At 35.4% G+C, this 15479-nt stretch overlaps 1 protein-coding gene across 3 annotated transcripts; it reads left to right on the forward strand.

Moving 5' to 3' along the window:
- The first annotated feature begins 8653 nt into the window (after positions 1-8653).
- Positions 8654-14714, forward strand: LOC113783506 (protein HEADING DATE 3A-like). Of its 3 annotated transcripts, XM_027329656.1 has the most exons (5): positions 8654-8953; positions 9167-9228; positions 11600-11640; positions 13936-14171; positions 14453-14714. In XM_027329656.1, the coding sequence occupies exons 1-4, from the start codon at positions 8753-8755 to the stop codon at positions 14157-14159; spliced, it is 528 nt and encodes a 175-aa protein (XP_027185457.1). In that variant the 5' UTR covers positions 8654-8752; the 3' UTR covers positions 14160-14171; positions 14453-14714. The 3 variants fall into 3 exon arrangements, with proteins under 3 accessions (XP_027185457.1, XP_027185456.1, XP_027185458.1); XM_027329655.1 differs by lacking the exon at positions 14453-14714 and having other exon boundaries at positions 13936-14239; XM_027329657.1 differs by lacking the exons at positions 13936-14171; positions 14453-14714 and adding an exon at positions 11879-12087.
- The last annotated feature ends 765 nt before the right edge of the window (positions 14715-15479 follow it).

The following is a 15479-nucleotide window of genomic DNA, read 5'->3' on the forward strand; positions in this document are numbered from 1 at the left end:
ATTGATATATCATCTTCAATTCGACAAGCCATGCAAATGATGGACAATGCAAAGCAGACACGACGAAGAAATAGAAAAAGAACTTAAAACTGCAACGACAACTATCAAATGGAGGAACAAAAAAGGTGTAACCATTAAACAATTGCTCATTCATCTATGGCATTAGACTAAATCAGATTACAAAATGAAAAATTACATAAAATTAATAAGCTTTGCTTTTATTAAATGGACCGAGCAAAGGACAAGATGCATATCTCACCACCAATGATAGTGGTGAGATAGTGGACGGATTGGTGATGGAGGTGAGATGATGGATGGATTGGCGACGGTGGTGACGACTGGAGGGTGCGACTACAGGTGTGGAACGGCCGAATGGGAAAAGGAAAGAGGAAAGAAAAAATTAGGGCTAGAAACGAGAATGAATTAGGTAAAACTATCAGATACACAATAAAATGATGCTAATGTCCCTATTATTCGAGCCTGTCGAGCTGTAACGAGTCGAGCATAGCTCGACTCGTTTAATAGACGAGTATATCTAGAACTCGAGCTCGGCTCGTTTTTCTCAATAAACAAGCCGAGTCGAGCCCTTATCAAGCCAGGTCGAGCTCGGCTCACGAGCTACCCGGTTCGATTAACAGCTCTAATCAAAACATTGAAGACCATTTTGACACACAAGTCAAACATTGGAGACTAAAACAGCAATTCTCCCTTATGTCAGATATATGTAAAATTATAAGAAATAAATAGACATTTAAGCAAAACTATAAGGTTAAGTGGATATTATGATTCCATCGCACATGCTTTTGGAAGGCATCTAGTTCAAACGCTGTAAAAGAAAGGTGTTTTTCTTCTATTTTTATTTTACCTAAAACCATGGGGGATTATGTATATAATTTGAAAAAAAATTAGAGAATCATGTGGTAATATGCAAAACTAGAGGGGTTTTTTACTGATTGACCTAAAATCTATGAGGAGAAAGCGTAGATAGGGTTTTGGCGGAGTTGTGATATCCAACTAAACAGGAAAATAGAGAAAAGAGTACAATCTATCACCATTGGCAAGGAAGTCTTAACATCTTACGACAAGAAGAAAAATATTAGTGCTGTGATACGCCAGGTTTATGTGAATATATTAGTCCTAAAGTTTATATTAGCAACTTAGTGTAATGTTGTGGAGTACAGACCAGAAGGAATTTTTCATCATAAAGAGTCATGAATTTGAAGAACTTCGGAATGGAAATTTAAAAGGATCGACGAATGCAGATGACTAAGAATCTTTGGTCTTTCTGTGATCATGCTTTGATGCTTCAGGATGGTCAATGGAATTCAAACTTTCTCATTTTTCTCTTAGTGAGTTGGTTCAGATACTTTCCAATGGCTATAAAAGCAGGAAAAACATCGCAACTTAGAGAATAAAATTGAGAACTCAATACTGCAACGTGACATACTAACTTTCACACTTTAAAACTTGACTCATTCTTTGAGAAATTTTTTGAGCAAAGAAACCCAATAAGCAAAAAATCAATAATATTTTTTTATTTAATAAAGGAAAAATTTTAAGTTACCATATCAAATATCTCAAGATACATACAAAGTAGGAAGTTGGGTTTTATCTTATACTTTTGTGGGAACGTTGGCTTTTTGCACTTTTGAGTGGTTTTCTCCTCAGCCATGTATAGTTTTTGGCTCGTTCTACTCCACAAGTGGATTAGCCTTCTTTCTCTCATTGTGAAACTTTTTCGCTTTAGACTCTGGGCAAGTAGTGATCTGCCGCTGTCTACCTATTTATCTGGAATATATGCATGCAAGAAGATGCCATTGCACCACAGCGTCTGCGTGGAGTATTCCGCAATGCTTCAGACAAGAAAAGAAGAAGTAAAGTATAATTGTAGCAACAAGAAGCCCTTGGAAATGATATGATTATCAGGCACTAGTAGGCTTTATTGCATTTGGACCCCTGGAAATTGTGCATACCTCTTCTAGACTCCCACAGTTTGGTAAGACTACATGTTGCACCCCTTGTGAATTAGAGAATGCAAATAAGATAAATCGAAATCTCGGAAGATAAATGTGATCCAAATCTCTCAGTAATAAAAAGCTCATTAGAAGCAAACAGAGAAATGAATATAGCGATTGGTTTAGCAAAGCAAAATGTAAGAAGGATTACTGTTTCAAAAGCCAAAATGGACATCAACTGCCAAACAAGTAAGGACACGATGAATGCTATTAATTTTCTATTATTGCTATGCATCTTCCCGAGTTCCTTCTTTCAGTAGCTAAAAAATTCAGACTACAGAATGTAAATGAGTTAAATAACAGCATTAGAATTGTTACTTTCCAGAATCAAATACGATCATACAATTAGATATAAACTCAATTCTAACAATTACTCAAGGATTCCTCCAGTATCTGAAAGGAATATGGCTCATATAAAATATTCAATGGTATACTTGGCTTTGCTTGAGATATGTATGGTCAAATCAATAATCACATGCTAAATTACAATACTTCACTTTCAATATTCAATCCATCTTCAATCAACCTTTTTGTGTGCTTGAAGCCCTAGCTTACGTATCCAATGGGGAAGGAACTTCCCCAAATATCCGCGACGCTAAGGCGCGCGCGTCTATTTCCAAATGAACTAACCACAACAAATTCCTTCTATAACATAAGGGGAAAAAATATGATTTCTTTAGTAAAAAGAGAAGTCATATTACATCAATGACACAAACATATTGGAAATAGACCTTGTATCAACACTATGACATGTAGGTCAACATATTCTAACTCACTACAATTGGTAGAATGCAATTTTTCATCGTTTTGAACGACTTGGACATGTTTGTCGTTTTGAACGCAATTCTTAAAGTAATCTTTATTCGATTAGGATACGTGAACTTTTGATCTACAGTATTGTGCAACAATATACATGTATAGGAGAGCATGTATTCCATCCGCGGTATAAAACGAACTAGATCACGAACTTGAAAAAGTTTAGGGGCAGAAATAAATTTTCACAAGACGTTTCAGGGCTTCCTGTGCAATTAAAAGAAAAAGAGAATTTTTACCCCTTAGATAGAGAGAATAAGAATGAGTTGGAATTAATCTGGCCTGCATGTAAACTTGCCAAACTGAACAAGAAGCAAGGTGAACGGAAAACCAAATAAGGCACCATGTAGTAGAATTCCATTTCGTCATGGCTGTTGAAAATATAGCCTACCTGCACTTGAATTTGGTTCCGCAGAAGTTCCATGTCCATTGGAGACACTGGACAAATAGATTCGTTGGTTCAACGTTTCAAGGTATAATAATACTAATAGTACGTCTATATACAACATGGCCAGTAAAATACAAGCACATAAAATAGAAAATATACACCTAGTCCTCCAGCTTCTTACCTTTGTTCACTTAATATGTGGCTGGAAATTAATGGATTGTTTTTATTTCCAACGTATACTTCCCTCCGTTTTCTTTTCCTCGTAGTCCTGGATATGGAAAACCGAATCATTGTAAAGGAAAACTTTCTTGATGACAGAAAGTGATAAAGATACTTCTGAAACTATATGAAAATTGGAGAACCCATAAACCAACAAAAGCAAAAAAAAAAAAAAGCTAGGCTGCATTGCACATTGACTGGAGGTATATACGATGCGTGATCAAGGTCACTCTCATTGTGACCTTTTTTTTTTTTTTTCTTCACAGTGGGTATCTGGGCCCATGGACTGGTTACTGTACGGCCCAACTAATCCCACTGCGGACTGGAAGCGGCTCGCCCTAAGCATCACCAGCCACGGTAAACCGGGGATTCGATCCCGTGACCTGGCTCTCCCTCAACTGGGACTACAACCAGTGAACCGAACCCCGAAGGGCCACTCTCATTGTGACCTTGCTCTTCTTTTTCCAGATATCTCACCCTCCCTCTTGGCCTATTTACAGCCACATATATATAGTTATCCAAAAAAAATGAAAAAAATTTCAGCCACATTCTTTCTGCTTCAATACAGTGGGTGTTTTGTATCGTAATAAGATTACTGTTAAATGCTTTTCTCCCCTTTTTTTTTTCTCCTTTTCTTTTTTGTCGTGACATTTCTTCAGACGATGAGCATTCTTGACAAAATTAACGTCTACAATAAAGTGCATAGGAACAAATATTAGAAAAATTATTTCCTTTCCTATTTATAGGAAATAAGTTGCTGCCTTGTCAAATTCCAGCTATTGCTCTAATGTAAAGGTAGAAAATTTGTGTTACTGGGTAAATGAAAAGACAGGGTAGAAAGGGTTATTCATGTACACTAGCTTTTTTTTCGGCAATGATAACAGTTATATAATTTATTCTATCCTAATCTACAAGGAAGGGGAACCTAAGGAGACTTGTGTATCAGAAACTAGTAGGTATGCAAATCTGACTAGATCAAGGGGATGCTATGGCACCTTCCTTGGATTTTTTTTGCTGCAAGTGAGGTTTGAACTCCCCACCTACAGCCCAAGGAGGGACTTAAGTCCCTCCCTAGCTCAGTGGTTATTCATGTGCCCAAAACTTGCTTCAGGCGGCGGTAGTTTGGAATATTTGTCAGCTCCATCCGCTAGTGAAGCCAGTGGTAACTTAGTATGGCAATTTGTCGAGAAAAAGAAACACAAATGCAGCGGGAGAATTGAGGAACCTGGTTACCATATATAGTGTCTTTCATCTCATGTATTCTTCGTTAAAATTGAGGAATGGAAGTGATTCAAGCTATTTGTACATGATAGTTAAGTCTGCTACATAGTCATGTCATCCCTTTATGGATCAAATGGCACAGTAAAATTAAAAAAATAGAGGATTAATTAGGTAGGTACATGCAGAACATGCGAGATAAACTAAGGGTAGCCTTTTCTGAGATGGATAGCTTAGTTGCTCACAAAAAAATAAATAAACAATGGCGTAAATTACACTTTAGCCTTCTATGATTTAGCAATTTTTCATACAATCATCCTGTATTCTCAAAATTTATACACAACCTCCTCAATGGAAATTGTCTTTCGTAACATAAGCAATTAAAATATCATAATTACCCTCATTTAGATACGATAATGACTACAGTGACCAAAATTCACAAATATAGCATATATATATATTACACGTTAACTCCATATGATTTAGTGCTTTTTCATATAGTTCTCTTTTGATTTTTAAAATCTATATATAAACCTATTATAGTTAACAAACAGTATCTATTTTGACATTTGGGTATTCTTGATATTTTAACAGTTTCATTGTAGAGGGCAAATTCCATCATTTTAACACTTTAATTCAAAATTGAAAAGAATCATATATAGTTTTTGAAACCATAAAAAAAAATGTGAAAACAATAGTAAACTATTGGAGGATAATTTACTGATAAAAGTTGTTTTGCAAACCATAAAAGGAATGTTATTTACCCTAAAAAAAAGAATTAAAAGTTGAATGGATATGAACACTAGAAGAAGCTAATGCGTGATAAATGAGACATCGCATGTAAAATCCAAATAATGAAACAAAACAAGAATGTTTTTGGAATACACGGTCCGTGGACTCTAGAATCGATTAATCTTTTGAACATTGATACTGTAAAATTTTCTAAATACCTTTTTGTAAATTATATTATTTAATCACATATTGATCCCAAGTTTTGTTCAAGAAGAAAATGAAATTCAAAACAAGTGATGAGACGCACGTTTATAAATTGTTCACACAAAATTCATCCCTTATACTGGAAATTAACTAAGCCTAGTGAAACTGCAGAGATGGAATCAGAACATTTACATTGCGGAGGCAAATTTCACATACATACAAAATTTGGACTGAATATAAAAGGTTTCTAAGATTTTTGAAGGGTAACAAAAATAAATTGTCAAGGACATTTTTGGCAATATAGAAATTTTTCAGGGGGGAAAACCCAAATATCATGGACTTCGGAGGGACTTCGGAGTAGCGGCCCTTCCCCATCCCCTTAGTTTGGTTCTTAGCCGAAAGTTGTTGATCGATGTTTTATTCTTTTGTTTATTAACTATATTTCGGTGGACATTTCTTTGTTTTTTGAAGGCCAAGTACAGAATATAATTTCCGGTTCATGCCTTCCAATTGATCCACCAATACCAATGAGAAGTTGAAGTAGAAAAAGTTCAGCTTTTAAGGAACTAATTCCAAGGATAACCAATACTGGGTTCGTCTAAGGATGGCAACAGCGCGGGAGAGGGCCCCGCCCCAACCCTCCCCTGTCCCCCCGTCCCATCCCCGCCCTGCCCTGCTTTCCCGGCGGGTGCTCCCGTGGGGTTAATAAAAATTTATTATATAATTTTATCATAATTAAATTTTAGCAAATAATCAAGTACTAAAATATCAACACATCACCAAATTATTATTCATTGTAATTTCACAATTGAAACTTATAAAAACAATCAAACAAAAGTTATTTGAATACAATCCAACATGATGAAATAAATACAACTAAAGTAGTCAAGTTTTCACTTTTGACATAAATACAATCACTAATTCATTATTGTGCTTGTGCTTTTTTTTTAGAAAAAAACGTTATTGTATTAAGTGTAATTAGGTATTTAGTATAAATGTATTAACAAATTTAATATAACTAATTAATAATTTGTATTAGTACATATATATAATTATTAGTATAATTGAAAATATCAATTATATTACATATACTAATATACATTATATAATACATATAACTAATAATATCATTATCATAAATTTGTAACTAATTAAATTATATATTATATATAATTATATACATACATATATATTTTTTATATATTTATATTTTTAATGTGGGTGGCGGGGTGGGGATGGGGCGGGGGTACACTGCCCCGGCCGCCTCCCTGTTTCTAAGCGCGGGGGGATTGCCCCCGCCCCATTAGCCCCCCGTAATTGGTAAACATATCATCTTAATGTGTTTCCTTTCTTTTTCATGCTTTTCCATCTTTTTGTCGTCTTCAAAGTTGTTTTACTTTTTTCTTTCCTCCTTCCTTTCTCCTCTTCCCCCCGAGTAGCAAACCCTAACGTTTGGAAAAATTCTACTGATCATGAGGTCAAAGGCCAATTGGGAAAAATTTGGTCGACGGGGGCTACATCCTGCAAAAAACATGGGCCAAAGTTGATGGTTATGATCCAATGCTGGACGGACACATGAAGCAACTAGTTTCAAGAAGAGAGTAATTAACACAATCGATCTTCTGTCCTACATTTTATATTTTATCCCACTCTCTATCCTATTATCATTTGTCATTTGTCCCTCATATATATCATGTTTTAATTTCTTTTTTGGTTTCTATAAGTTTCAATAACAAAACAGGGTAAAAACAAAAACAAAAAAAACTACAAGAAGTTAAAACAACACTATACAGTAAAAACAAAAATATATATAGCAAAAAGTTCATCAAAAAATTCCATTTTCTTTGATATTTTTTTAGTATGTTGTATTTTGTTTTTCACCCTGTTATTTGTTATTAGAGCTTAAAAAAAAAGAAGAATTAAAGTTATATATTTATGAAGGACAAATGGTAACATAATGAAAGGTGAAATAGGAGTGGGATAAAAAGTGGAATAGAAAATTCTTTGCCATTAACTATTAAACACGCCTGTATCAATCCATGTGAGACATGACATTGGAGCAGGACTAGCAGTCAGGCAATGCCTTCAATAGACTGCGTATCTCGTGTCCACAATTATATATGATTTTAGACAAAATGTGAAAAATGAACATCATTTTGCCAGCATCAAACATCGATTGATCAGTTGTCCACACCGTACATATTTTAGAATTCAAATTTTAGGAAAAATCTGGCCCTTGATTGTTTGGAACAATTGCTCAGCCCTCTTATATGATCTGATACATAGTGCTCGGTACTAAGTCCAATATAATCATCTTTGGTGCTAAAATTCCATCAAAGATTAATAGTCATTGGACAGTATTGCTAAATAACGTGAAAGTATATTGCAATATATTTTTACAACAAACTAGAAAATAGAGCGTACAGAGAAAAAGAAGAGCAGAAGAATAAGGTGTAAGACCCTCGTTTTATCTTTATCAACCAATACTATGGTCACATAATCATAGTGCTTTAGAGATCTTTTGGATGTTATTTTCTAGTGAAAAAAAGTGCACTTTAACGATTTGACGGTGGTGAAGTAAAAAGTGACTTATGACTTTTCTTACCGCAAATTGAGATTGAAATTGAATGATGGGATGCTTGTTGTGAATTGTGATGCTCTGGACCAATCCCAACCTCAGCACCATCATTGAGAATATGTTTTACCCGCAGGTCCACTTTGCTATATTGGGGTAGCTTGCTTTACAGTCTTGAAAGTTGGATTAAAAGAGCGGTTACAGGTTAATACCATTAGGATATGTATCGTTTTTCCAATTCTTGTGCTGTAGTTAATGTTTTGGCACAAACTAAAACACTCTTTAGGCTGTCGATTTCTTAAACCTTATCAATTAACCAAAACCAAAACGACTGATAACAAAAGAAAATTCTTGGAAAAAGAAAAAGTAAGATTCCTAACAAGAAAAAGAAAAAATTGCCCAGTCATAGATACCTGGAGGCAACTTAGAAAAAAAACCTATAAATAGCGAAAGGCTTTCATGAGCACGTACATAACACCTCTCCTCTTCCCTCCCCATTTGTGTTAGCCGCTTGTAGAACCAGGCTTTGTTCCCCTTCCTGGGGTAGTCTAATAGGATCCATTTTCGAGATTGAAACAAACTAAGACGATGCCTAGAGGGGGAGGAGACCCACTGGTGGTTGGACGAGTAATAGGGGATGTTTTGGACCAGTTCACCAGGTCCCTAAGCCTTAGCGCGACCTATGGTAGCAGAGAAGTGAGCAATGGTTGTGAGTTTCGACCCTCTCAGGTTGTGAATCAGCCTAGGGTTGAGATTGGAGGTGACGATCTTCGCACCTTCTATACTCTGGTAAGTATAGCAAACTTCAAGAAAAATCCCAGGAGTAGTTTTTTGTTTTCCCTTTTAATTTTGTTTTGAACATACTTCTTTTCTTGAATATTGAGTATTCCAGCCTAGCTAGGGCAGGAAGAGGAGTTCAGATGGACGGTTTTTTCTTCTTTAGGGTTTCATTCTTTCGTCATGAGAACATGTTTCACCAACCTTTGATTGTTGTTTATGAAGGTGATGGTGGACCCTGATGCTCCAAGTCCCAGCGATCCAAACCTTAGGGAATACTTGCACTGGTACGTACGGACTCTCAAAATGGCTCTCTGTCTCTCTTTCTCTACATGTTTCGTGCATGCAATCACTGGTTCATGCAGCTCAGGTTGGGGTCTTAGGATTGGTCGTCTTGGATGTTGATTAGAAACATCAAAATATGATACTGGGCTACTGGGAAAGGCAAAGTTTCGTTGCTAACCTTCACTTTACAACCTTGTCAATGGGTTGTAAAATAAAAGCTTCTTTTTTTCTCTCTCTTTTCAAAGCAGGTGAGGGTTGGGATATAAGAAGCGGGGAAGGAGGAGGAGGAGGAATTGAATCCAAGACAAGGTTATAGAAACGTTTAATACTCAAAGTTATAAGCTACTAACTATTATTTTGAACACAACGTAAATTTGTGATACAATTTTCGCACATGGTTCAAAAAATGAAGTATATATGAAAACTTGTTTGAATCGTACAGTTTTCAAAATTTTAACATTTGGCCAATCATGATGGTTAATGGAAGAAATCAACCATTACTTTTCATTGCAGAAACTTTTCTGCAAGAAAATATTCTAGCATACTGTTGCACTGCAAACTCCAGAAAGAAAAAAAAATACAAGTAAAAATTAAAAAAAAAGAGAGAGAGAGAGAAGGACACAACTAGCTAGTGCTGGAGATGCAGGATGAATGACGTGAGACAGTGATGACACACAGCCTACGAAATCTCTGTAAAAATCCGGTAAAAATAGTAAGCAAGCAGAGACTGACAAGAGAGTTTGGCGTGCTGAAGTAAAGGGATCTTGAAGGTATTGTCGAAATCGAGTGGTCGGGAAGGGATAGTATATATTATCAATCATGGGATCCCATCGGACTAGTCGCAGCAGGATCGCAGGAAGAATAAAACAGAAGGAAAGAAAGAAAAATAGTCCACGTTGCTGTTGTTTGTTGATGTTGTTATTAGCGTGTGAATATTCAGGAATGAGACCAATCCGTCTGTCTTCTTTGCTTTGCCTTCTTTTTTCATTGATTGATTTGCACATATCTTTCACTCAACTCACCTCCCCACTGTGACAATATTCAAAGCCCCAACGAATTCTATCCTACATACACTTCTAAAGCCGCTCTATGGTCCCTACTTGTCTACTTGACGGGTTCTCCCAAAGTCGATCTAGTGGCTGTGGTAATTTCAAAAATTTTTTTTTTTGGTTCAATGTCATGATGAATTAATTTCTAGGCAAGCTAGTTTTAATTTTTACTTAAGTTTTTATATTGGATCGATGATGAATTAAGTGATGCAATTTTATTTTTAGTTTTAGTTAGGGTGCTGTACGTTTCTTCAATATATAATAGCAGATGAGGTGAGCTATTCTTGAAGCAATAAACACTACTGCATATATATAAATAGTCTTTTCTTGGATCTCTTGACTTGTAATTTTTTGAGGTAAACTTTCCAAAAGAACTCTCAACTTTCTCGTGATGATATATAGGAGAAAAATCAACTCATCAATGATTCGAAAGAATTTGAGACAACAAAAACATGATGGCTTTTTTGGTTGAGAATTGTATGTATTACCATATATAACAGCTGCTTGACATGCAATGGACCATAATTATATATATAGTTTTCGTTTCAAGAAAAGATCGCAGCATACAATACAACTAACTAACTTCTTTACATGGATGATCGATCTGATGATGAGAGAAATCATTTTGTACTTGATCGTAGTAGCTTCATTGTTTTTTCGTATGTTCTCTGGTGTAGTAGAAGAAGGCCATGTTTGGGCCCGGACTAGGAATCTGTTTTTCAAGGTGGATATGGAATGTACGAACTCCAGCTTCTTTTTAAATATTTTTTTTCTTCCTTTTTCTTGCTCAATCAGCTCCTTGCCTTACAATAGGCATATATACAACACATACATACATACAATAAGAGAGGAGACAAAGTTTTGATCAATTTGCTTTGCTGTAGAATATATTTCTTCTCCTTTCTTCGCCTTTGGAAAAGAAGACAAGGATATATGGCATAGATTTTAGAGACTACTAATTTCTTCTTGCTTCTTCATATCTGAAAATTAATAATCGAAAATTGCTAATTTTTATATATATATATATATGTTCCCATGATCATTATCAATCAATCATTCATTCATTCTTCCAACTGGGCAAACTTTGGATGAGAAGAAACTCCTAGCTATTATATATTGACCATGCTAGCCTATAGCTTCCATTAATCTAAATTTTTCTTCTTCTTAATTTCTTGCATATATATATATATATATCTGTCTCCTTCAATCCAATAATGCGAGAAGCACTACTTACTTTGTTGCATAGTGATGATTCTTAATTGACTTCTTGGTTCATTTCATTGACATACATATGCTGCTGCTGTAAACCTTTTTTTTTTTACAGGTTGGTCACTGACATTCCAGCCACCACGGGAGCATCGTTTGGTGAGTATCTCTTTTTGTTACAACATGAAGATTCGGCTTTTCCATATATATGTTTCTTTCTTCTTCTTCTTCTTCTTCTCAGTTCTCTCTCTCTCTCTCTCTCTCTCTCTCTCGGCTCACTCAAATATATATACATATACATATACATATATGTCAATAATTCTTAGGATATATATATATATATGTATGTATGGCTAGATATGCACATGAACACAGGAAATTCTTTATCAAACAACAGGAAAAAGGGACCAAAAGAAGAGAACAAAAAAAGGGAATCACGAACATGGCCACACCACATGGGCATCATCAAAGAAAGAAAAGCTTCCTTCCTTCCTTCCTTGCTCTCTTCTTTTTTGATACGTTTGGTTCCACGATCGACTAAAACCTTCATTTTATAATCAAGATATGATGTGGGCTACCTAGCTAAGCTATACATAACCTGACTGACTAACCTCCCTTGATTTTTTTATATATAATGAGAAGAAGAAGATACGTTTGGTTTCATCATGACAACCAAAAAAGAAAAGAAAAGAAAAAAAAAGGGGGTTGCATATATGAGAAAGAAGAAGAAGGAAAAAAAGAAGAGATCAAGAAAGCTTCTTTTTTTTGCTCTTCTTTCCCACTGGTAGATTAGATTACAGTTGACGTCCTTCAACCTTTTTAAGGAATCATATCTGGTCTTTCTGGTTCAGAATTTACATTATTATTAATTGGTCTTTACTTGGTTTTTTTTTTCTTTTCTCTTTTGGCTAGCTCCCGCTTGCCGACAAAGATTGAAGAACTAATCTTCCTCATTTTATATTGAAAGAAGATACGTTTGGTAACCTTATTGGCCAGGTGTCCTTAAACTTTTGGCCTCTAAATATCAAAAGTTCACCAAATCTATTCCCCCCTATATATTCCAGCATTTTGATATGCTTTTTGTGGATGGATAAAATGGCGATTCACATTTATCCATCTCCACATGTCATTACTAGAGGTAGGAGGATCAAAATGCCGGATTAATTTATTTGTAGAAGAAGGACCAATTAAATTAAATGCTGCATCGTTGAAACATTCATTCATTCATGAATGAATGATTATGGAGGATTTCTTCGATGAGCAAGCAAGCGAAAACAAGAAAGCAAAAAAAAAAAAAAAAAAGTCGAGTAGTAGGAGTTACACACAGTTACCCTTTAATTTCCACTAGATGTTGTCACGCAGTACTTCTTGGACAACTCGAACATCATAACTTGTACGCACCAATCTAAAAGAAGGGGGATGAGTAGAGGTGATCAGAATCACATGCTGGTGAGAGTGTTGACGAGAGATGTGATCAAATTTTGCTTATACTTTTCTGAGCCTTCGAACTCTCCTTTTCTCCTGTTTCCATTTTTGAACCAACATCATCCTACCCTTCTTTCTTTTAAGACGTGGGTACTTACTGAGTATCAAAAAGAAAGGAGGAAAACAAAAGTCGTGGGTACTGAAACTAAAGGACTTTGATTAGCCAGCCAGCCAGCCCAGAGATTTATTTCCTGGAAAAACCAACCCAAAAAAAAAAAGAAGCTAGCTACATTGGATTGCTCCCATTATAAGCCACATGCTTGTGGAACTTTTGAAAAAATGGTAGACTGTGACAGCTGCTGGTATTATGGCATTTGTATCAATTATTGTTTTACCAGGATCACTATTCTTCCCTGTACCTTTTCTCTCAACCGTATTTAGTCAAAGGATGTCTCTGTCAAGAGATATGTGAATCATTGTTACTTCTTTTTCTTTTTAAATAAGATTACACGGAACTCATGATGATAGGACCATTGTTTCAATCAGCCAGATATTCTGGAAAATGTAAATAGTAAATTTTATTATTACAGCTGAAAAGCTTAAATGTGTTCAAAACCTCCTCTTATAATTAACTCCTAAAAAGAAAAAAAAATGTAGATGCTATATATTAGTATTTGAATCAAAAATCGTGGAATGCTATAATATATGATCAAACCCACAAGAGACGAGGATCTTGAAGATTAATTATGCCCTTTTTTTTTTTTCTTTTTGCTTGTTTTCTTCGTTGGCAATAATAATTAATTAAGTTGCATTTGTGGTGGACTGACAAATTGGTTTCAGTTTTTAGTAGTTCTACTCTACTAGCACAAAAAAAAAAAAAAAACTTTGAAGATGATATGAAATGATAAAATGGCAGTCATCGAAAGTTGGGAAACTAAAATAACAGCAGGTAATTAAGCCATAAATTTGCTAGTCATGAATGCATTGAAGAAATAACTTTGCATTCTTTTGCGTGATAACCTCCTGTAGGCCAAGAAGTTGTGTGCTATGAGAGTCCACGGCCATCAATGGGAATCCACCGCTTCATATTCGTGCTTTTCCGGCAGCTTGGGCGGCAGACGGTCTATCCACCCGGGTGGCGCCAGAACTTCAACACCAGGGACTTTGCTGAACTTTACAATCTAGGCTCGCCTGTTGCAGCAGTTTACTACAACTGCCAGAGGGAGAGTGGTTCGGGAGGCAGAAGACGATAACAGAACCCCCAAGTATGCAAAAATTAATGTTATGTTACTCGTAACATAATGATGATAATAGTATCCAGGCCTTAAAAACTTAAAAAAAAAAAAAAAAAAGAAGTAATAGTAGTATCAAGAAGTGTGCTGATAATGTCTTCTTCCCTAATTACATTCTACGTAACACATGGTGATGCATGTATTAGGGTCATATTTCCTTCATCAATAGTAAGAAATCATCCCATTTCATTGCATCTTGATGCAGTTAATGTGGTCATCTCTTATTATCATTATTAACTATGGGGAATAAATAGTGATGCAGATACCATCACAATGATGATAAGATCAGCTATATCTAAGTCAGCTGGTACTCCCCCTCCTGTGTGTTGTTGGTATGCAGAAACACCAAAAGTTGAAGATGGTCCAGATAGGAGTCTACACCCTTGAGCTAGCCCATTTTTAAACTTTGGTTGGAAAAATTGGTGTGTAAAACTCATTATTATGTCTTTGAATTAGAAATAATTGTTATGGGTTTTAGTAGTACGTGTATGGCTATTGTCTTCAGTTTCTTCTTTTACTTTTGTTCGCATTCAAATAAATAGACGAATTTGCTGTGTTTGTTTGGTTTTTTGGCTTGAGGATTGAATGCTTGGTGGGGTGGAGTGCAAAATTTTGTCATGTGAATGGCAAAATGGCCGAGTAAGTTGTCTGATTACAAATGTCAGGCTAATTACTACTGATATGGTATGAACTGTGAAATGTGTCCTTACACTAGATTGAGAAGATGGAGAACAATAGTAACAACTGAAAGCAAAGTCGACCCCAGTTGGCATTTGCAAAATTTCACACTTTTTTTTTTTTTAACAAGATTCACCTTCAGAATTTACAGCTGCTAACTTGCTAGACTGTTTGTAAAATAGTTTTAGAGAGCTGAGCACCAACAAAAGTTGAAAGTCTTTTTTCGAAAAAAAAAAAAGGGTGAGAAAGTCATATAGATGGGCCTTGTGAGCTGAAAAATGGACTTGATCAGAGATTTAGAGAAGTCCATGCAAATGGCTGTGAGCTTTTTCTGGGCTTTTTGAAACTACATCTGTTCTGGTTTAAGCAGTTCTTGCATTCTAGTTCATGGCCATGCACCCTTTAGTTCATGCATAAAAAATGAGATTTTTTTTTAATGAATTTTCTGCTGTATTTTTTAAATTTTCTATTACATATTATTTTTTTTGAGACTGTTGTTTTTATTTTTTTAGTCAGTTAATAGTTATTGAATGTTATTATTGCATGCGTTCATGAACTCATTTCATTCCGTTAAATAGTAATCTACTTAATGAAATAAGACTA

Source organism: Coffea eugenioides, chromosome 9 (genome assembly GCF_003713205.1).
Source record: "Coffea eugenioides isolate CCC68of chromosome 9, Ceug_1.0, whole genome shotgun sequence".
Taxonomy (NCBI): domain Eukaryota; kingdom Viridiplantae; phylum Streptophyta; class Magnoliopsida; order Gentianales; family Rubiaceae; genus Coffea; species Coffea eugenioides.

Bases quoted from the DNA above. Each gene is read 5' to 3' on its own strand.
- LOC113783506 (XM_027329656.1), top strand. From the start codon at position 8,753: ATGCCTAGAGGGGGAGGAGACCCACTGGTGGTTGGACGAGTAATAGGG. The intron at 8,954-9,166 runs GTAAGTATAGCA...TTGTTTATGAAG, and splicing joins TTCGCACCTTCTATACTCTG to GTGATGGTGGACCCTGATGC. The intron at 11,641-13,935 runs GTGAGTATCTCT...AACCTCCTGTAG, and splicing joins CACCACGGGAGCATCGTTTG to GCCAAGAAGTTGTGTGCTAT.